Below are 22461 nucleotides of genomic sequence, written 5' to 3' on the forward strand. Positions count from 1 at the left end.
CTGTTCCCATTGGCAGAAGGGTTGGTAACCAGAGAGCTCAGATTTAAGGTGATTGGCAAAAGAACTGGAGGTGACATGAGGCAAAACTTTTTTGCGCAGCGAGTGGTTAGGATGTGAAATGCACTGCCTGATGGGGTGGTGGATACAGATTCAAGTAGCTTTCAAAAGGGAATTAGATAAATACTTGAAGGAGAAAAAATTGCAGAGGTATGGGGAAAGAGCGGGGGAGTGGGACTAACTGGATTGCTGTTCGAAAGAGCCGGTGCAGACTTGCAGGGCCGAATGGCGGCCTCCTGTGCTGTACTATTCTATGAACAATGCTTACTGAGTAAGGTGCCAAACAACCACCGACTCAGTGGCCATTCTTAATCTGTGGCATGAGCACGAGTCGGTGGCTTGAATTCATTTTTACTGCAACTTAATTTTCATGGATTTAATCAGCAAATTTGAATCCCTCCAAAAACACATGATTTTACAGTAGGATCTGTTTTTTTTATTTGTTCCTGGGATGTGGGCGTCGCCGGCAATGCCAGCGTTTATTGCCCATCCCTAATTGCCCATGAGAAGGTGGTGGTGAGCTGCTGCCTTGAACTGCTGCAGTCCATGTGGTGAAGGTTCTCCTACAGCGCTGTTAGGGAGGGAGTTTCAGGATTTTGACCCAGTGACGATGAAGGAATGGCGATATATTTCCAAGTCAGGATAGTGTGTGACTTGGAAGGGAACTTGGAGGTGGTGGTGTTCCCATGCGCCTGCTGCCCTTGTCTTTCTAGATGGAAGAGGTCACTGGTTTGGGAGGTGCTGCCAAAGAAGCCTTGGCGAGTTGCTGCAGTGCATCTTGTAGATGGTACACACTGCAGCCACGGTGTGCCGGTGGTGGAGGGAGTGAATGTTTAAGGTGGTGGATGGGGTGCCAATCAAGCGGGCTGCTTTGTCCTGGATGGTGTCGAGCTTCTTGAGTGTTGTTGGAGCTGCACTCATCCAGGCAAGTGGAGTTCCTGGGTGTAACACTACTAACAGCCCTGCATAAGTGTCATGGATATAATTAAGTCCTGGAATTTAAAAATTGGTTGCATTTGCTTTTTTTAGGAGGAGTGCAGTTATTCATGAGTCACATACTTCAATTGGCAAAGTATACTGTATCAACTGCAGCAGCATGGTTTTTGCAACTTTATCAAACAATTTTGTTGAAGACTGGTTTTTACTCCAAAGGTACCTAACTGTGTGGGGTGAAACATACGCTTGCATGTTCTTAAGTCTGTTTATTGCTGACTAGATGAGCCAATTACTTTTTTTTGTATTTCCCCTGTTGTAGAAAGTTTTGCCACTAATTCTCATTGTAAGAGTGCTGGTTGTGGTCTCTCCAGGTGCTTCTCCTAAAATGCATACATAAAATATTCAGAATTCTTTTGTGTTGGAACGTGAACAGCATGGAATTTCTTTTTTTCTCAACACCAGGAGGTTCTGTCTTGTGCTGTTGCCTGTAGTTCACTCTCGCTTGTTTGAATTTAAGCAGCATGTCACTATTTACACAGCTTGTAGCTGAACTGCAAATGGGTGTCTAAAATGTAAATAGCCTATGCCTTTAGCTTTGTGCTCGTTTTATTTAGGTAAACTCTCAATAGCTAGCTCATTTGCATGCATGAGCAGCGTAGTCCTGGCTACATGCAAATACAGTGACTTCACTACTCATTGGTTTGACAGTCAAGATTTTTCTCTACAGAATATGTTTCCCATCTCAGAGAAAGACAGCTAAGGATCAGTTTCTGTGTTGCAGCCCATTCAAGTTACTGTGGAAGAATGAATGTAAAAGAGTTGATTACTGGGGATGGACAGCTGAATATAAATGGAGAATCTTTGTGTAAGTATTTTGGTTTGATACCTGCTGCTGCTGCTTCATTCCACAGTTGCTTGTGGGACATAATGCATTTGACCACAAACTGGGTTCACTTTGTTCACTGCACTAATGTAATGTACTGCCACAATCAACAGGTGATGATTGTAAGGGGATGAAACACGATACATATAAATCCACCGAGGTGGGGTCCACAAAGTACATGAAGTTTACACAAGTCACACGGACTCTCTGGCTGGTCTTTGCTTATGCAGGTTGATTTTTAGACTTCTATTTTGTCCTCCCATTTTGTTGATATAATGTTTTGAAGAATGGTGATACTTGTTGCTATTACTGCACATTTGGGATATTTGGTGCATTAACTTTTGTGCAGTATATTTAGTAAAATAAAATTTACACCAAGAAAGATTGCCTGAAGATGCAAAGTTGATGTATTGCAGATTGATGTGTTTTGTATTTGTAGGCTCATTGTTGCTGCGGGTGATGCAGGCTGCCGGTGCTGTTGCCTGGTTTGTATCCAGGAAGGCCTTGTCTATTCTGTGGTTGGCCATTGTATCTCCAGGTTATTTAATTTTTATCTTTTTTGTTCTGCATCTGTTCCATCTATTCATGGTCCTCTAGAGCTGGTGTTTATTGTGCATGTATATTAAGTGGTAGAGCATTGCAAGCTTTGATTTCACCCAAGTCTTGTGCATATAGCGATGGCTTCATTTTCTTCAATCTAGTGTACTTGTGCATTTGTTCCTATTTTCTCAGATTTATGGTTGGGCTAATTCACACAGCATGTTTGTTGCAGGATTTGCACAGATGTAAACTGCTTCCCAGGGTGAGCACCTGATTACTTCATCATACATCATTCTTTTGCATTTGTTTTTTTAGGAAAAGCTGCTTCTGGAGTTTTCTGGTGGCTTGGGACTGGATGGTACCAGCTGATTACTTTAATGTCCCTTCTTGATGTGTTTTTGCTCACCAGGTATGGAAGGAGCGTGTTAATGCTTGTAATTTAGTATAGATTTTCAAACTTGCTGGATGTAATCTAGTTTGGGGATTATTCTTTGTCTTTACATCCAGGTGTCTTCCTAGATTGCTCAGATGGTTGTTCTTGTTGATCCCATTTCTTCTGTTATTTGGTAAGTGAACACCTACAAGTTTGATCGGGCTGTAGTCCTGATAGTGTGATGTGATGCCAAACGATAGAATGCGCTGGAGCACGGTGAAGAAACCATATCCCTGTTTGCTGGATTAACAAACTGTCAAAGCAACATTATACTTGAAAGCTGGTTTGTCATTTGGAGAGAATTGTGTAATATTTTAGGATGACATGCACTTTGAGAGGCAAGTTACAGATGCCTAAATGCGATATCTACATTCCCAACCCAACACAATGCCTCCCCTGCCCAAGCTAAAGTATACACCAACCTAGTTGGAGCTTTCTGCTGATTTCATGACTGAGGCAGCCATATATGTGTTTAGTGTAAAATTTTCAATTTTTGTGTCAGAAATAAATCAATTTGGGCAAATAAAATACACAATATTAATGGATAGAGACCAAGCACAATTCAAACCAAAACACAATTGAGAACATGCAGTGGGAGGGTGTATAATGCGGCCCGAGAGAGTCAGCTAGGTCGGAACTGAAGTCTGCTTACAGGTTAACTAACTAGAACTTTGATCTTCGCACTTTAAATAATAACCTCTAACCCGACACGTACGTTCTTTTCCATTACCTTTATTTAACTTGCAAATGACAACACTTAAATGTATTGAATTATAATTGGTATCTAAATGGTTCATTTTTCAATGTCCTGAAATAAATGACATACTGTCTGTTAGCCAGGCTCCCATATGGTGATCTGTTCTTGATTCTTGTGTCCTCCCATATCACAACAACAACTTGCATTTATATAGAATACAAGAGCAGGGGGATTATGCTTCAACTGTATTAAACACTAGTTAGGTCTCAGCTAGAGCAGTTCTGGTCACCACATTACAGGAAAGATGTGATTGCACTAGAGAGGGTACAGAGGAGATTTACAAGGATGTTGCCGGGAGTAGAGAATCTTAGCTATGAGGAAAGACTGGATCGGCTGGGTCTGTTTTCCTTGGAACAGAGGAGGCTGAGGGGAGACCTTATTGAGGTGTATAAAATTATGAGGGGCCTAGATAAAGTGGATAGAAAGGACCTATTTCCCTTAGCGGAGGGGTCAGAAACCAGGGGGCACAGATTTAAAGTAATTGGTGGAAGGGGATTTGAGGGGAACTTTCGTCACCCAGAGGGTTGTGGGGGTCTGGAACTCACTGCCTGAAAGGGTGGTAGAGGCAGGAGCCCTAACCACATTTAAAAAGTACTTGGATGTGCACTTGGGATGCTGTAACCTGCAGGGCTACGGACCAAGAGCTGGGAAGTGGGATTAGGCGGGATAGCTCTTTGGCCGGCGTGGACACAATGGGCCGAAATGGCCTCCTTCCATGTTGTAACTTTCTATGCTAAGATGAGATAAGCATCCCACTTCTTTGGACATATTGAAGGGATAATTACAGTCCTAGCCCTTTTGGGCTACCCCAGATCAGGCGTATTCCCCAGATGTTCACCTTCAACTTAAGTTAGAGATAGCCGAATTCCATAAGACACTTAAATGGGTCTAAAGGTTCAGGCTATCTCTCCCTAAAGGAACGGAACAACTGAAGATGTTACCATCCTCCGGATAGTACTTTTAATAAGTTGAACTAGACTGTAACCTTCCGGGTATTATGAGGGTCTGCAATACCCCCCAGAATTCTGCAACTCCTTACAAAAGGGTGTACAGAATTTGTGGGTTTGCGAGTTTATACAGAATTACTCTGAGACAATTCTAAAAATATAGTTTTATTTAAGGGCCGACATTAAGTTAACATCTGTTGAATCAGTCGCAGCATTAACAATTCAAAATACAATTAGCTTACATTTCTTATTTCTCAGAGATCCTTATTCTCAAATCTTTACTTCATTGCATTTCTTATTTCTAAATCCAGAACATCCACCAAAATCAATCTGACTTCCCGATACTCATTGTTAAAGACTTAGAGATGCCTCTGGAAAGTTGAGAAACGCCCTGCCCATTCAGCGTGTTCTGACTTCTGTTAAAAAGTTTTATGTTTTATACTCTTTTGGTAGTGGTTTCTTCTTTGATGTTCTCTGCTGATAGCTAATTGTCTTTATTGATACCTCTTTCGAATGCTTTCTATTCTTACTGTCAGTTCAACTATTGCATGCATAATTATTTCTCTACCTTTTTAGGTGTTCCAAAAACCATCATAAAAACAATGACAGCTATGGTTTTTGTTTGTCATTCTTACAAAATACTTTCCATTCAATTCTTAATATTGGCTTAACTGCTTTTTAGCAGACATTGAGTCTCCGTGGTGGTCCACGTTTAATACAAAAACAATGTAATTGCTTGGTGCCTCTATTGAAGTTATATCTTCAAAGTCTTGTTGGTATGGTTTTTACTATATCTAAAATTCTAGCTATCTCAATTGGTTGCATATTTAATCTTATGGTTCCTGTTTTCCAAGTTTAACACAAAACTATTTGACCAGCAGATGTTTCTTTACTTGATGTCATGTTTCAAAGGCACATGCCTCTTTTTTAAAGTTTGTGTTTCTGTTTTAACGTGTTAGCTCTTAACACTTAAACTGGGTCTTCTCATTGCGTTACACTCAAACTCACTCTTCGGAAGCAAGTCTTTGCTTTTCAGTAGGGTCTTAGTTTCTTGGTCGATATCCCTTTCCCATTTCAAAGCCTGTTTACAACTTTGTTATCAACTGATCTTTATCTCAGAAGCCTGTATTCTGTTTACAGCCTTGTCTGCTGAGACTTGTGTCTTTTAAACCCAGTATGTCTTTTATTAATATCAGAATTCTGTTCATGGTATCGTGTATTTCTCTGAATCATGGCTATTCCTTCACAATATCAGTGTGCTGAAAGATATGATATCCCTTTAAATCTGTGCCAGTTGATGAGGCTCCTTTTTACAGGTAGAGCAGTGTCATCTAGTAGGTTGTATAAAAATGTGTTCTGTGGATAACCTGGTAAATCATTGAAGAAAGGTAGGAAAAATATTTGTTAAATTCCTGTTAAGTATTTAATGGCTAAACAGTCCTTTTATGCAGCTAGTCAAAGGTTTAAAATAAGCAGCTGATATGTGTCAATCTGTCCAGAATTGTTGCAGTAAATTTAAAAACAAAATGAGCAATGTTCTAAAAGGGCCAGCCGAACACGTGAAACGAGAAAGCAGAAAAACTTGTGTTGGCTCAATGCATTTAGCAGTGTTAAAGATCAAGGCAGAAACTACAGCTCTCCAATTTCTTCTATCTGTAAAAAATCCTCGCTTATCAAACTTATTGCAAATAAACTGATCATAGTATTAAATGTTGTGACTTTTCCATAAGTTAACATACTGTTTCTTTCTTCAGTTGGTCTGTGGTACTTTGGTCTGGCAGGCTTGTGGTCATTGTTGCCTGTCTTTAATGGGACAGCAGTACCAACAATGCAGCGCTCAAAAGAAATTGTACCAACTATCCAGACAAATGGGGAGATTCCAGGCTCTCTGCCACTTCCACTGGTAATACTTCCAGCATAAATATCTTTGCGCAACATTGTCTGAGTCCCAAAGTGCAGCTTTGTCACTGTACGACTCTGTTTCAGAGCACTGGACACGCGTTCGATTGGAGTCGTGTGACGGAGTTGGAAAAGCAGATTGCCATGCTAAATGACCGATGTGTTCAGAGCTCCCACACTTCAGATGATCGTTACATTCAGCTTGCCAGTTTGTTACAGAAACTACAAGAGCAGGTTGGGGAGCTGAGCGATAAAGAGAGAATCTTGGTCCTCATCAGAAACTCAATCAGCCAGCACGCCAGTGTGCTGCGGGAAGAGATAAAGCAGGAAAGAACTGACCTTTCCCAGGTAAGCTGTTGGAGTCAAAGACTTCTGATAGAATGCAACAGCTGAGGTGACTGAATACATCTTCAGCTGGGCAGATGTTGGGCGCATCACCAGTGTTGGAAAACTGGCTTTTCGTTTCGGTAGTAGATTTTAATGCACTAAACGTTTCTTAGTTGTTGTATGAGTTGTCCAATTGCCTGCAGCCAGCTTTAACAGCTGTGTATTCTAATTGTAACCTTTGCTACAGGGGGAGTATAATGACCTCCACTGTGGAGTTAAGGGTCTGTCTCCAGGAGCAGTTTTTTTCAACATGTAAAACTTGAGTTGAATCAATTACCGTATGGGTTATTTTTAGCTGCGGTTTTGATTTTTAACTGCTTTACATACTTCAGTGTGCACCTGGACTTGAAGATCAGTGATTGAGCTGATTTGTTATGTTACTGGGCTGTTTTTTATTTATTTTTGCATTGTTGAATATCCATCTACTTCAGTATTCTCGCTTGGTGCAAGGTGACACAAAGTGCTGCTACCCCACCTGCACTTGTCGAACTCTCGGGAGGGCAGCTCCACACTTGAGATGTTTATACACACGAGCATGTTTTGTATCCCTTTAGAAATTTTTCAGTTGTGCGGAAAACATTAACGGGTGAAAGTCCAGTGAGTAATTTTATATTGAGTTACGTCAAATGTTCCTGGAGTGAAGCTGGAACTATATGTAACTTGAGTTTTTAATGGGAATTGCTGGTGGTATTTCAGATATTCCAACACATTTGTTGGTGCCAATGAGATCTTGAGATATTTCTCTTGAAATCACCTTTGAGTGGTCATTGGTGCTCTTGCTCTACTCTGCTTATTTTGGGGGGGAAAATGTTATTTTAAGCCTCTATAGAAAGGGTGTGTCATTCCAGGTGCCTGGGTGTTTTGGGCTTTCTAACAAGAAGAAAGCTGCTCTAAGTGGTCAATCAGTGAGCAGCTCTGGTAGCAGTGCTGCATCTTTTTTGGTCTTGTGTTGCATATTTCTTCAGGCGAGTGTGCCAGTGGAGACAACTCTGTTAAATATGAACAGAATATTTTGGAAATATGCTCAATTGTTTGCCAAGGCTCTGGGTAGAGACAACATGGGGATCCTTCAATTAGGAACAGTAGAGGTGCATTAAAAGCAATTAATTCCAACATCGAAGCCCAGCCTGGGAAATGCCCAGACTGATTTCCATAAATGTCACTGCTACAGATAGGCACCACACCAAAGCTTTGACATAGCAAAATACTCAAAAGTGTGAAATTGGGACTGCACTCGCTGCCAGAACCAAAACACAATATTATTTTGGATTTATTGAGGCCTATTTTTGCTATCAAGGTACCAAAAGCTTCAAAAGATGCATTTGTCACTCGTGTTTAATGAAGGTCACTCAACATTGGCACAATGCAAGTGGACTCCATGGCAGCTGCTTTTGACATTTGCCCATGACGTGACTAGCCCAGCCAGGATCTGACAATTGATCTGCTCGTTCAGAACCTGAAGTGGAACATTCAACAAGCCAAGGTGGGCTACTTAAATATTCTCACCAATGAAACAAATGGCCACCTTGGTTTATGTGAATATTTAATCCAAATGATGCATGCCGAGTGCAATGATACTTAAACGGTGATCATTTCTGTTTGTTTGCTGAGGAATGTGGCGATGGAAGAAGCTTGCCTGCCCCTCAAATGTTTCTCCAACCATTTGCTCCCGTCTCTCAAAAAAAGCAGTGCTCTCTTGCCATGTACGTGAAAACAAAGCAAGCTCGGCCAGCTGGTAATTTGCTTAAGTTTGGCAACGAAAAAATAAAACCTATTCTGGTTCATTTGCATTATTAAGTAATACCCAAATATTGTATCGGTGTGTATGCTGACCATTTTTCCAACAAACTGATAATGCGTGACTGATCACAAGATTGGCTTGGGTGAAGAGCCACTTGAACCTGCTTGATGTCATTCCTTCAGGTTACCAATCCTACCATCTTGCCTCTACAGCTGTGATAACTTAGGGTATTGTTTACATTTATAGTCATGAGATTAACAGTTGAGCTTTTCCTCCCAGAGAATTTCTGGAAAAGCTACCTCCATTAAAATCTTTTTACAGTGTATAATGCCAGTGCCTTGTGTAGCCTCACCTTCCAGAGTGATGGGGAAAGGTTTTGGGATTACTTTGTCCACATATATTTATCTACACGTACAGCTGAAATTTAACCACTTGTGATAGCCAAGTTTTGAAAATATTTAATTTCCTTCCCTCACCAGAACCAGCTTATGGCTCTACATCAGAAGCATGAGTCACGAATTGCTGAACTGGAGTTTCTGCTTCAGAGTTTGTCGAACAGATCAGAGGTACCGTAACATTGTAATTAAGCATCTGCTGCTTTGATATTAGATGTGACTGACGATTGTAGAATATTTGGTTACTTCCTGTTGGCAAACCTGTAGTAGATGAGCTGTTGATGCACAGGATTAAGAGTTTTGTGAAAATGCAGGTATATAACCTAGAAGCTGTGATAATCCTGTGTCAGCCAGCCAGCAAAAAAACCTGAAAATATGTGGCTTGATAAATAGCAAATCTCGAGTTTAAAGTGTTACTAAACCACTTAAGCTTCACTCTGGTGGTTCATGACATCATTTCAACCCCTTTGTTAATGCTTTGTAATACAGTGCAGGTTCTGCAAAATAGTTGATGCAAAGGCATATGCTGCTTTTATGAACTTGGCTCATTTCCAGCTCTCCTAGCTTAATGGGTAAATGCACGTCTATTCAACTCTTATGGACTAGGCCGGCATTTGGTTCAATCCGGAGTTTGTGTTGACTACTCTCAGTACAAAGGTGACAGTATGGATGCAAGGATTAGCCCTGGTGTCATTGGGCTGGGGAGTGTTGAAATCAGCCAGGGTTCCCATGTTTGATGGCTGGAGATTCCTGTGGACATCTGCTCATGACTTGGTCAGGCTTGGCTCTGATGCATCCATGGTTAAATCGCCTGCAAATGCAGACTGTCGAGGCTCATGTACAAATAACCACGAGCTGCAGTTGGTATGGAGCAGTACCCCAGTGTGAGAAGAGGATCAAAATTGGAGAAATCTCTTTTTTGGACTAGTATCAATCTGATTGTATGTTAATCTTGTAATTAGTTATAGTTTTGGTACTGTAATGAGTGATCCGTAGAAATTTAGGTCAATGAAGGTTTCATTGTTGAGTGAGAAATTAAGTTGATTGTAGTGAATGAAATACAAACTAGTGGTACTGCATCACACTGTTTTCGAACAGCAGAGCACATTTCCCTGCAAGAGATGGGAAACCTTATGCACTAGATACCTATATCTGCTTTTAGACACTGAGGCCAGCACAGGAGTCGTGTAATACAAAGGGTCTGTGAATGCTCAAGAAGGAGATTACTCGGTGCACTGCTTGTTACATGCAGTGACGATTGTTACGTCAGAAGTGGCTATGATTGTTGTAAGGAGGTTGACTTGTTTAATTATGCTGCAGCACTGAAGAAAGATTCTGACTATTGAAATGAAGTGTTAACAACGATTTTCAAAAACGTCATTCCTTGGGAAATTGAGAGCAGTTATGGGTATGTTTTTAAACTGGAGGCTGGATGTTTTACTGAGAACTTAGCTGACCCATGGAGATCCAAATGCTTTCTTAAAGTAAACTTTTCACTATTTACAGTGTGGAAATGTGGTACATGTTCTATTGCGTGAAATTTGGAGAAAATGATTGCGTACTTGTATTACTGTGAGTCACCCAGTCTGAGCATCTTCATCTTGTTCAAACACTCTGGCCTGAAGTTTGGGGAAAAAGAAGAGGCTCAAACAAAGAAATCCTCATTTCTCAAATGATCACCAGAAATGGTGCACGCTGTCATGATCTTGGCTGGGCATGTTTGATGGTTATAGAGAAGCTACAAATGTGCAAAGTCCATAATCTAAAAGGCATGTTATTTGCCAAAAAACAATGCTAATACTAGGTGTGGAAGTTGTGGTTAATTGTTCGTTTGATCAATGCACTACACTGAAGCTGAGTGAAATCACTGGTGTTCTATTAACCAGTAACAAAGCCACAGATCGGGTATCATTTCCTGCACTGTGATGCTTTAACTGTTTGAGCAGCGAGACATTTTAGCTTTCAAAATACACAGCTACCTGTTCATGCTCAATCTCCGAGCAACAGCTGTTAAAATGATTTTCTGTTCTGTTGTGGAAACATTTTATGAAATCAACTATAAGTGATTCTTTGGTGCAGAGATACCAATGCACCTGTGAACGTTTAACTCCCAAGTTTTTAAACTTGTGAAGTTATCAAATGAATGAAGGAACGCCAAGTGCAGATGCATTGTGTATTGCTATACACTTTGGTTTTCTTCCAACATATACACAAGTTATTGTTGAAAAACATTGTACTCATTTAAAGGAATTTACTTGATAATTTTATTGCAAAGGTAGTAAAGTTGCAGATTGTTGAACACAATGCATCATACTGCACACTCGTGGAAACTAATATCTGATTCATAGTACAAAAATGTTTTTGAAAGTGCCTCTGTGAACTTTATGGCTCCAGCATATCATTTACAGTGTGGAATGGTTTTGTTCAACAGGAAGGAGAAAGTACTGACTTAAAAAAAGGCTGTTAACCCCAAGCCTTCCCATTGCCCCATAGCACTAATGTGATTTGTAATGCCATTTCTTGGAACCGTGGCTCCTTCACTAAACCTGGGTTTGGGGATGGGGAGGGACATTGAAATGAAGTGCATGCTCCCGGCACATGTTTACTATTTAAAATGTACACGTTTCAAAGTTTTTTCCTCTTGCTCTCTTTCCTCCTTCTCTTCCACCACCACCCCCCCACAAACAAGTTTAAGTAATTGTCCTGCCAAATCCTTTGTATTCCAATGACTCAATTTTGACATAATCTGATGCGTCTGGTGACATCTTATTTGCACAGTAATTGCTGGCTTCCAGTGTTGCTGAAGCATTGCCGACCTGGAGTTTTATTGTTCTACATGATGGAAAGCTTGTGTCTGGCTCACCATCTGCTGTCGTCATCATTTAAATAATGTGCATCACATTTCAGTGGTTAGTTAAAGATGCAGCGAAAAAGAAAATCGTAATTATTCAGGCTGGTGCAGCAGGTTAGTGGTAAGGTGCTGGTTTGTAACCATGATTCCCTGCACATCAAAGTGCTGAATAGCCAGTTTCCACAACCTTTTCACAGGCCTTGTGAACTGCAGCTAGAATGGGCAGCTGTGCTTCTGTAATTCACCAGGTGCAAAAGATGAGCTTGCCGAGTGTGGTTCAGAAGCTTGTACAGCACAGCCACATACCAAAAGAATTTGGAAAGCAAGTCATCTTTGCAAATTCATAGAAGGGACACAATGGTTCGTGTGCCTAGCCAGACTGTCAAAAAGTAGTGTGTAGTTTGGTGGAGTTCATGGGAAGGGATTTTTTGTTGTTGTCTTTTTGCATGTTATCATGCATGTGCAGCAATGCTAGCCATAGTTGGGTGTGGATAGAACATGTCTTTATATAGAATGATGATGCAGCATCTCTTTCCCCAAAGCCCTGCAGTTTTCTCCCCTTCAAATATTTAACCAATTCCCTTTTGAAAGTTGCTATTGAATCTGCTTCTACCACCCGTTCAGGCATTGCAGTCCTGATCACAACTTGCTGCATAAAAAATAAATCCTTGTCTCCCCTCAGGTTTAGGTCATTGGCAAAAGACCAGTGTCCTCTGGTTACCGACCCTTCTGTCAGTGGAAACTGTTTCTCCATATTTACTCTATCAAAAACCCTTCATAATTTTGAACGCCTCTATTAAATCTATTCTTAACCTTCTCTGCTCTAAGGAGAACAATCCCAGCTTCTCTAGTCTCTCCACGCAACTGAAGTCCCTCATCCCTGGTACTATTCAAGTAAATCTCCTATGTAAATGCCTCAACTCCTAGTCCTCTGAATATTACGTCCCAATGCAATGGACAAATTGACCTTTACGTGGAAGGTAAACTGGAATTGGCTATATTTTTGACATTTGATGGTCCATTAAGAACATTATTTATGACTGAAAGCAGTTTCTCTGCACAGAAGTAATTCTTTTTTTTAAACTACAGGAAGTTTACAAAGAGGTGGAAACTGCAAAGACCAGCATTGCAAGGTATGATGCACCATATTGCTCATATCAAATGTGCAGTGATTTCTCATTGGATACTATTTCCAGTTTGCTTTTTTCTTTTTCAAGCGATGAGAATGAGGAACAGTACCAACACCTCGTGTCTGAACTCAAGAGACTGGATATAGAATTGTCTACAGTCAAGTCAGAACTGTCAAATATGCAAGAGCTAAAGGCATCCTGTGCAAAGTTAGATGGAATACAAGGAAGTGTAAGCATGATTTTTTTTCTGCCTTGTATTGCACTAATATTTGAATATTTTTGTATTATATTCCAAAGCTGCTGCTCACTATTGGATAAGCACATTTATAGCGACAGTGACCGTAAGCTCAATCATCCCAGCAAAATCTGCAGTTTCTCTACGTACAATTGCCATTTATTGTCCTGCTTTTCCAGGTAGACAATCAGGTCAGGGAATTGGTCAACTTGTTGATTTTTGGAAACAAACAAGAAACTTCACCCGAATCCTTCAAGGAATGGCTGTCCTCGCAGTTTGCCAGCCAAACCGAACTCCAGGTCCTCTTGAAAAATTTGGAAATGAAAATCCTGAAAAATCTCACTCAGCATTGGGTTGAAACAAAGAAACTGCCAGATGCACAGGCAGCTACATGTGTGGTCACTAATGCTGGGATAAGTGGCATTTCAGAGGAGGTGAGTACAGTTAAAATTATCATCTCTATTTCCATCCACACCTCTCTCCATGAAAAAGGACTTTGTCCTATTCTATTAAATTGTCATTGTGGTGTCAGTTATTGTAATGCATGGTGCTTGGTCTCTGGGCTAACTTACTCCAAACCAATATTCTTCTCCCTGACCAACCCTCTCTCTATGTATAGAGACTAGGCATTCCCCAGCCCAGGTAGAACGATGTTTTGCTTCATGCCCCCTCTCCCCCAAGTATTGAGAAGCGATTTTTAAAATCTGTGATAGAGTCATAGAGTTTTACAGCACAGAAAGAGGCCCTTCGGCCCATCGTGTCTGCGCCGCCCATCCATCCCTGTCCAGTCTAATCCCATTTTCCAGCATTTGGTCCATAGCCTTGTATGCATTGGCATTCCAAGTGCTCATCCAAATGCTTCTTGAATGTTGTGAGGGTTCCTGCCTCTACCACCCTTTTGGGCAGTGAGTTCCACATTCCAACCACCCTCTGGGTGAAAAAGTTCCTCCTCAAATCCCCTCTAAATCTCCTGCCCCTTACCCTGAATCTATGCCCCCTTGTTATTGACCCCCCTACTAAGGGGAAAAGTTCCTCTTTGTCTACCCTATCTATGCCCCTCATCATTTTGTATACCTCAATCAGGTCCCCCCTCAGCCTTCTTTGCTCCAAGGAAAACAACCCCAGCCTGTTTAGTCTTTCTTCATAGCTGAGGCGCTCCATCCCAGGTAACATCCTGGTGAATCTTCTCTGCACCCTCTCCAAAGCAATCACATCCTTCCTATAGTGAGGCGACCAGAACTGCACACAGTACTCCAGCTGTGGCCTCACCAGTGTTTTGTACAGCTCCATCATAACCTCCCTGCTCTTATATTCTATGCCTCGGCTAATGAAGGCAAGTATCCCATATGCCTTTTTAACCACCTTATCTACCTGTTCCGCTGCCTTCAGGGATCTATGTACATGTACACCAAGGTCCCTCTGACCCTCTGTACTTCCTAGGGTCCTACCACTCATTGTGTATTCCCTTGCCTTATTTGTCCGTCCAAAATGCATCACCTCGCACTTTTCCGGGTTAAATTCCATTTGCCACTTTTCCGCCCATCTGACCAACCCGTTTATATCGTCCTGTAGCCTGAGGCTTTCCTCCTCGCAATTGACCACCCCACCAATTTTCGTGTCATCTGCGAACTTGCTGATCATACCTTTTACATTCTCATCCAAATCATTTATGTAGATCACAAACAACAAGGGACCCAGCACCGATCCCTGAGGTACCCCACTGGACACAGGCTTCCAGTCACAAAAGCAACCTTCGACCATCACCCTCTGCCTCCTGCCACTCAGCCAGTTTAGGATCCAACGCGCCAAGGCACCCTGGATCCCATGGGCTCTTACCTTCTTGACCAGTCTCCTATGCGGGACTTTGTCAAAGGCTTTACTGAAGTCCATGTAAACCACATCCACAGCATTTCCCTCATCCACCCCTCTAGTCACCCCCTCGAAAAATTCAATCAGATTTGTCAGACATGATTTACCCTTGACAAAGCCATGCTGACTATCCCCGATTAATCCTTGCCTCTCCAAGTGGAGACTAATTTTGTCCCTCAGAATTTTTTCCAATAATTTCCCTACCACAGATGTTAGGCTCACTGGCCTGTAATTCCCTGGTTTATCCCTGCTACCCTTCTTGAATAATGGTACTACATTAGCTGTTCTCCAGTCCTCTGGTACATCCCCTGTGGCCAGAGAGGTTCTGAAAATTTGTGTCAGAGCCCCTGCAATCTCCTCCTTTGCCTCCCACAGCAGCCTGGGATACATCTCGTCCGGGCCTGGGGATTTATCCACTTTTTGGCCTGCTAAAACCGCTAGCACCTCCTCCCTCTCGATGCTAATATGTTCAAGTATGTCACAGTCCCCTTGCCCGATTTCTATGTCTGCATCGTCTTTCTCCATAGTGTCACTAATATCTGGGGAAGCATTAAAAGGCCTTGTGTAATGCTGAACCTCCCTCCTGCAACTTCTTCCTCCACACACAATCTGTTGCCAAGACTACTTTCTTTCACTTCCAAAACATTACTTGTCTTCTCACCCTCTGTTGCTCTGCTGCCAAAACTCCACTCCTTGTATTGTCTTGGCTCGCATTGCCATCACCTCTATCCCTTCTAAGCTGCACTGGCTCTCAGTGTCCAAACAAATTGACCTCAAGATCCTCATCTTCACCTTCAAATCCATCCATAGCCTCGCGCGTCCCCCCCACACACAATCTGTGATCCCCAGCCGTATGTCTCTGCATGTACCTTCCACTCTGACACTGACCTACACCGTGATCCCCATTGTCTGCACTCTACTGTCTGTGGCCACTCCTTCGGCCACTCCTACCTCTATAACCTCCTCCAGCTCTACAACCCGCCAAGATCCCTGCGCTCCTCCAATTCTGACCTCTTGAGCATCCCTGAATTTAATCGCTCCACCATTGGTGACCGGGCCTTCCGCTGCCAAGGCCCTAAGCTCTGGAATTCCCTCCTTAAACCTCTCTTTCCTCCTTTAAGACACTCTTTAAAACCTACCTCTTTTTCCCTAATGTCTCGTTAATGTGGCTCGATGTCAAACTTTGTTAAATCTCCTGTGAAGCACCTTGGGACATTTTACGACATTAAAGTTGTTTTTGCTGTTGTTGCCTGATCAGAATTTCACCTCAGTTGATGAAGTTTTATTTTAGTTTTTTTTAAATCAAGTGTTCTGCAAATCTTGCATCCTGAAAACACTGACTTCCCAATTTCTGCCAATTTACTGCCATATGAGGGATTTTATGTTAGACACTGGGTTTGTATTTAAGATATTAGCATTGTGGGTTGTGTGTGTAATTACTAACAAAACTCTCAATGTTGCTTGGTGTATTCTATCATTGTATCTTTTGCAGAAGAAAGTGCTCTAAAATGTGCTTGTGCTAGAACAAGTTGTGTTTAAAAATTTGTATTCATGTTGTTTACATTGACATTTGTGTACTTAGAACATTTTGACTGCTTGTGGGAATATTTCCCTCCAGCACTTTTAGGTTTTTTTTTAGGGCGGGGTGGAGAGGATGGCTACATTTGTGTCCAGTTTAGTTTACTTTGACTTTGTTCGTAACCTTCGTTAATATATTTGAGGAGAAAAATGAGTCTGGCTTCATAATTCTGTACAAATTGCCAGTTTTTCAGCATACAAGTTACTTATTTTTATTTTCTATCCTTCCTGGGTTACTTGCTGTCCAGCAAGTGCATATCATAGTGGGCAATGCTTTGAAACTGTACAGTGAAGATAAGACTGGAATGGTGGATTTTGCTTTGGAATCTGGAGGTAAGTAGCTGTCGTTGTTCTTCGGGAAAAAACATGAAAATGTAGAAGTTCACGTGAACAAAAATATATATTCAAGCACTTGATGCTGACTTCTTTGTCAGACATGAGAAATGGTTTAATCTGCTAACATTATCTCTGCAGCAAACTGGTGTTTCAGTTTGTGTGTTTTAAGTTAAGAATAGTGGTGATCTGTATGTTTCTCATATGAATGAATTTTTGATCTATATTGGAAAAGACTGTTCGTGTTGGGTTTTACAGACATTTGTGATCTGGCTGAACAGTCTGACGGAGGTTCCTGTAAATAAACCTCTTTTATAATCTGCCTTTGCAGAGGTGTGTATTCCAGGGATACAGTAATCTGTTCACAGGATTTAACATACTCATGATATGCTCATGACACCCTTTGTTAAACTTCCTACTTAAATTCAGTTACAGATTGCAGTGACTTAGAGAATTGAAAATTTTGCTTTACAGAAATCCATACAGCTCCCATTTTCTGGACTTGCATACACTTTTTACATCGTGAATTATTTAATCAATATATGAGGGCTCAAAATGGCATAGATGTGACCAATTTGCATGATTGTCACCTACAAAACGTACACAAAGAATAGACTATTTCCTACTGACCGATGGTTTTGTACTGTCGGTTCCTTTCATGAAACAACCCTGTTCAATACAATCTTCTTTAATTGAAAATGAAACCAGTAAATCCACACATTTGTGACTGACTCTTGCTGTGCATGAGCAGTGATTTTACAATGGGCAAAGGATTAAATTGCTTTCTATGGCCTGAGATAAATTATTTAATGGGAACTTTTCTGGAAAGGTGACCTCTTGGCAAAAGGTGTTGCACCACTTTGCTTCAATTTGGATTCCATTCAATCTCCACAACCATACAAACTTGTTACGAAAGCAAATGATTTATCAACAGATGTAATTCGACCATTCTAGTAATTGAACCTGTGCAGAGGATGGGGCATGAGCATTGCTGAAGAGACCAGATTGTATGTATAGTGTTCCTTAAACTATTTTGGAGAAGCACCGATCATAAATAGCCACAGCAGTGATAAGTTAAAAATATTGCAGGTATTTCCTGTGGTGTCAGTTAACCTGCCACACTGCCGATGACACCTGTGCAGCAGGTGTAACTTCTCCGAGCGGTACATTCAGATCTCTTTAAAATTCGGATGTTTTGAATAGGGAAACCATAATGCAAAAAGGCTACGAATAAATGGGTTCAACAGGAAATGGAAGTAGCTACAAATCTATTCGACAGGAAACTTTTTATTAAAAACTTTTTAGGAAGAATTCTCTTGTTGTGGTTGTCCAGCAAAAATCAGGTGACTGAAATTTGCACTCTGGGGGCACATGTATCCGGGAGTGATTGAGCCAGTAACTTGGCAATTGTATGATGTGGGATCTTCCACACACTGCTTGAGCTGCCAAATTGCCAAACATTGCATGATATATCTGGTGAACTAACAATGTGCCAGGTCTGGACTTGTACCTGCATATCTTGAGTCACGCAGTCAAACTATTGATAACCTGAATACCATCCATCAGGAACACATTTTAATAAAAATGCCCATTTAAAAATATAATGAGTGAACCATAAAAATCCTTCCAGCTATTCTTAAAGCACCTAAATAGCTCTAACCACAATCACAAAAGACATTGTCTTTGTTTGTGGCCATGGTGCATTACCCCATAACATCCTCCCTATAGCCTTTTACACGGCCGACCACACCAATCTTCTCCAAAGCCTCTCCTCCATTGTCCATCTCTGGCTGACTGCCTTGGTTTTGTTCCACTCCTCTATCCAATCATAGCCAGAACATCTCCAGCAATGGTTTCTCTTCCCCCATCCTTACTTCTGAAGTCCTCCAAGGATTTATCCTCCTGCCCCCCGCCCATCTACATGCTGCTTCTTGCCAATATCATCTGTAGACTTAGGGTCAGCTGCCGCATATTTGCTGACAATACCTAGCTCTACCTCTCCAACGCCTCTTTCAACCCCTCCACTGCCTCTTGTGTTATCAGACAGCTTGTCTGACAGGCAGTCTTGGATGAGCTGCAACTTCCCCCACTTAAACTGAAGCCATCATCTTCGGCCCCGCCACAAACTCTGTGCCCTCACCACGAATTCCATTCCTCTCCCCAAGTACTATATCGGGCTGAACCAAACTCTCTGCCCTCACCACGGATTCCATTCCTCTCACCAAGTACTATATCGGGCTGAACCAAACTCTCTGCCCTCACCACGGATTCCATTCCTCTCACCAAGTACTATATCGGGCTGAACCAAACTCTCTGCCCTCACCACGGATTCCATTCCTCTCCCCAAGTACTATATCGGGTTGAACCAAACTCTTCACAATTTTGGTGTCCAACTTGACCCCGATCTGAACTTCCGACCCCATGTTGTCTACTTCCACCCCTACCTTGGCGCATCAAGCCGTTATCCATGCCATTATCACCTCCTAAGACTCGACTATTCCAAAGCTCTCCTGGCTGGCTTCCCATCCTTTACCCTCCGTAAATTTCTGCTCAGCCAAAACTATGTTCCCATATCCTGTTCCTCCAACATATGCTGAATTTTACACAGTACCTCAAATTAGGTGGCCCCTTCACTTTTAATACATTTGTTTATGGGATGTGGGCGTCGCTGGCAAGGCCCGCATTTATTGCCCATCCCTAATTGCCCTTGAGAAGGTGGTGGTGAGCCGCCGCCTTGAACCGCTGCAGTCCGTGTGGGGAAGGTACTCCCACAGTGCTGTTAGGTAGGGAGTTCCAAGATTTTGACCCAGCGACGATGAAAGATCGGTGATATACTTCTGAGTCAGGATGGTGTATAACTTGGAGGGGATCTTGGAGGTGGTGGTGTTCCCATGCGCCTGCTGCCCTTGTCCTTCTAGGTGGTAGAGATCGCGGGTTTGGGAGGTGCTGCCAAAGAAGCCTTGGTGAGTTGCTGCAGTGCATCTTGTAGATGGTACACACTGCAGCCACGGTACGCCGGTGGTGGAGGTTTAAGGTGGTGGCTGGGGTGCCAATCAAGCGGGCTGCTTTGTCCTGGATGGTGTTGAGCTTGTTGAGTTTTGTTGGAGCTGCACTCATCCAGGCAAGTGGAGAGTATTCCATCACACTCTTGACTTGTGCCTTGTAGATGGTGGAAAGGCTTTGGGGAGTCAGGAGGTGAGACACTCGCCGCAGAATACCCAGCCTCTGACCTGAATGGGCTATTTCAGGTCTTTGGGGCTTCTTGGGCAAGGAGTAGTTATGATGGGTTGGAATTTTCAAAACCTTCCCAAAAATCGCTTGTACTGTAGAGTTCCCCATTGTGAACTGCATCTATCTTCAACTTTCCAGGTGGCAGCATCTTGAGCACGCGTTGTTCTGAAACCTACGAAACGGCAACAGCTGTGATGAGCCTTTTTGGCGTTCCGCTTTGGTATTTCTCTCAGTCCCCTAGAGTGGTGATTCAGGTAGGTAGATTGGAAAATAATTCATAAGTCTTTGTGTAATTATTTTGTGCAGAATATGATGAGTTGCATTTATACAGCGCCCTAATGTACCAATGTGTTGTGTAGATCAGGCAGTGTAACGTGGTTGTACAGTGGGCCAACTTTGAGAAGAAATAAAAGCGTTGCAAGGAAAAATTCTACAAATGCAGCTCATAAATGTGGGAACTTTTTGAATGTGGAACTCACTAACACATGGAGTGGTTGAGGCGAATAACATAGATGCATTTAAGGGGAAGCTAGATAAACACTTTTTAAAGGTTAAAACAACAAAGAAAGGAATAGGAGGATATGCTGATAGGGTGAGATGACGAGGGGTGGGAGGAGGCTCGTGTGGAGCATGGACACGGGCCGAATGTCCTGTTTCTGTGCTGTAGATTCTATGTAATGTAACGTGGGCATTATAATGAGGATACACTTTCATCTCTAGAAACATTGTTCGTTGAAAGAATTCTCCCAAATGAGCCCTTGCCTCAACCGATTAGCAACAGTATTTAGAAATATAAAGAGGAGTGGCTCCTAATGTGCACATGCAGGAGACCATAGTGTTCTAACTTGTGCTTTTTACCTTTTTTATCCACATGAAGTGCCTTTGAAACTGTTTCACAAGAATGAAAGACCATAGTCCCGGAGTTTTGACTTGGTGCCCTGTTCATCTTGCACAAGATTCCTCGAGGGGGTGCGACTTCCCAGGATCCCTTGCAAAACACCAAAAACTAACATTGGGTTGCCTTTGGAAAGTCTAGTTCAAAAACTGCAGCTCTTGATTTCCAGCACCTACCTGTACTGGATCAAATAGAACTGTAAGCCAGTTGGTAGGAAAGCTTTGTTGTTGAACCATAAGCAAAATTGATCCTGTCACAGTTGTAATAAACCTTTCTGCTCCAAAGGAAGGCTTTTTAAAAAGAAAATTGCAACATATGCACTCGCAGTATTCCATTGAACCCCATTATTTTCTGTCAATTTGGTCAAAATTTAATTCCATGACACTGATTTTATGCATTGGAGATCTTTCCACTGAAAGATAGTTTACTCCAAAGTTATTTGCATATGCAGATATCAATCCATTTATTTACTCAACTGAGAGTTTCTTGGTTGAAGTTCCTTCAGTGTTGTTTGGACAATCATTCAACATATTTGAACTCGCTGCTTTTGTCTGACTTAATTTCTCTTGTATTTTAGCAGTCTTGCCTTATTTTGCTCGACATTCACATGCTTTGCAAAGGAATGTTAAATTCCAGCAATTCAGTGGAGATTGAAAAGACAGTTTTGTGATTGGTCTAAAAATAAACTAAGCCCACCGACGCCAATGGTAGGAAGCAAGTTCACTGTGCGGACCAGTAGCACCAGAGCCAAGCTCACTCTACTGTTTCAGGATCTTGTAAACATGTGTTTGTTCTGGGTTTAATTACTTGAAATTCGTAGGATTAGATAGAATTTGCAGCACAGAAACAGGCCATTTGGCCCAACGTGTCCATGACGGTGTTTATTCTCCATACGAGCCTCCTCCCGCCCCTCTTCATCTCACCCTATCAGCGTATCCTTCTAGTCCTTTCTCCCTCATATACTTCTCTAACTTCCCCTTATATGTATCCATGCTATTTGCCTCTAAGTATATGCACAAATATTAGGGAATTGTATTTTTATATAGCCCCGATTCCAGAGAGTGAGAGTGCAGGACTAATCACAGAGTGGTATGCACTCAGACCCAGAGAAGATTTGACTATCCACTCCCAAAGTCTGCTTGTAATTTGGACTGCTCTATGCAAGGAATAGTGGGTAGCAAATAAGCATCCTGAAGTATAGTGGCTTGATTTTGCTGTTTTTGCTGGGTGATGCTTCAAGTTTTCTCACCTATAGCATTCTTTTTCTTTTGCACACTCAGTCTCGTGCCTCATTTTATAAATATTATGATTGCTGTTCCCCTTAACATTCCTCCCCAGACCAGCAGCGTCCTCTCCAAGACAAT

The 22461-nt window shown here is 41.9% G+C and overlaps 1 protein-coding gene across 16 annotated transcripts in view; it reads left to right on the forward strand.

Annotated features, from left to right (window-relative positions):
• The window catches only part of sun1b (Sad1 and UNC84 domain containing 1b), an 85625-nt gene that overhangs the window by 56490 nt on the left and 6674 nt on the right, over window positions 1–22461 (forward strand). For 8 of the 16 annotated variants that reach the window (XM_086001152.1, XM_086001161.1, XM_086001165.1 and 5 more), the window contains 14 exons: window positions 1087–1209; window positions 1721–1858; window positions 1990–2106; window positions 2316–2414; window positions 2732–2825; window positions 2924–2982; window positions 6308–6456; window positions 6540–6800; window positions 9060–9146; window positions 12916–12959; window positions 13044–13185; window positions 13371–13625; window positions 16887–16971; window positions 20341–20456. In XM_086001152.1, coding sequence (XP_085857278.1) covers window positions 1087–1209; window positions 1721–1858; window positions 1990–2106; window positions 2316–2414; window positions 2732–2825; window positions 2924–2982; window positions 6308–6456; window positions 6540–6800; window positions 9060–9146; window positions 12916–12959; window positions 13044–13185; window positions 13371–13625; window positions 16887–16971; window positions 20341–20456 — 1769 coding nt within the window. The remainder of the gene's footprint in view (window positions 1–1086; window positions 1210–1720; window positions 1859–1989; window positions 2107–2315; window positions 2415–2731; window positions 2826–2923; window positions 2983–6307; window positions 6457–6539; window positions 6801–9059; window positions 9147–12915; window positions 12960–13043; window positions 13186–13370; window positions 13626–16886; window positions 16972–20340; window positions 20457–22461) is intronic. The other 8 variants (XM_086001153.1, XM_086001154.1, XM_086001155.1 and 5 more) reach the window with 8 other exon arrangements.

Source organism: Somniosus microcephalus, chromosome 11, assembly GCF_052327205.1.
Source record: "Somniosus microcephalus isolate GS21.2 chromosome 11, FLI_Smic_1.0, whole genome shotgun sequence".
NCBI classification, from domain to species: Eukaryota; Metazoa; Chordata; class Chondrichthyes; order Squaliformes; family Somniosidae; genus Somniosus; species Somniosus microcephalus.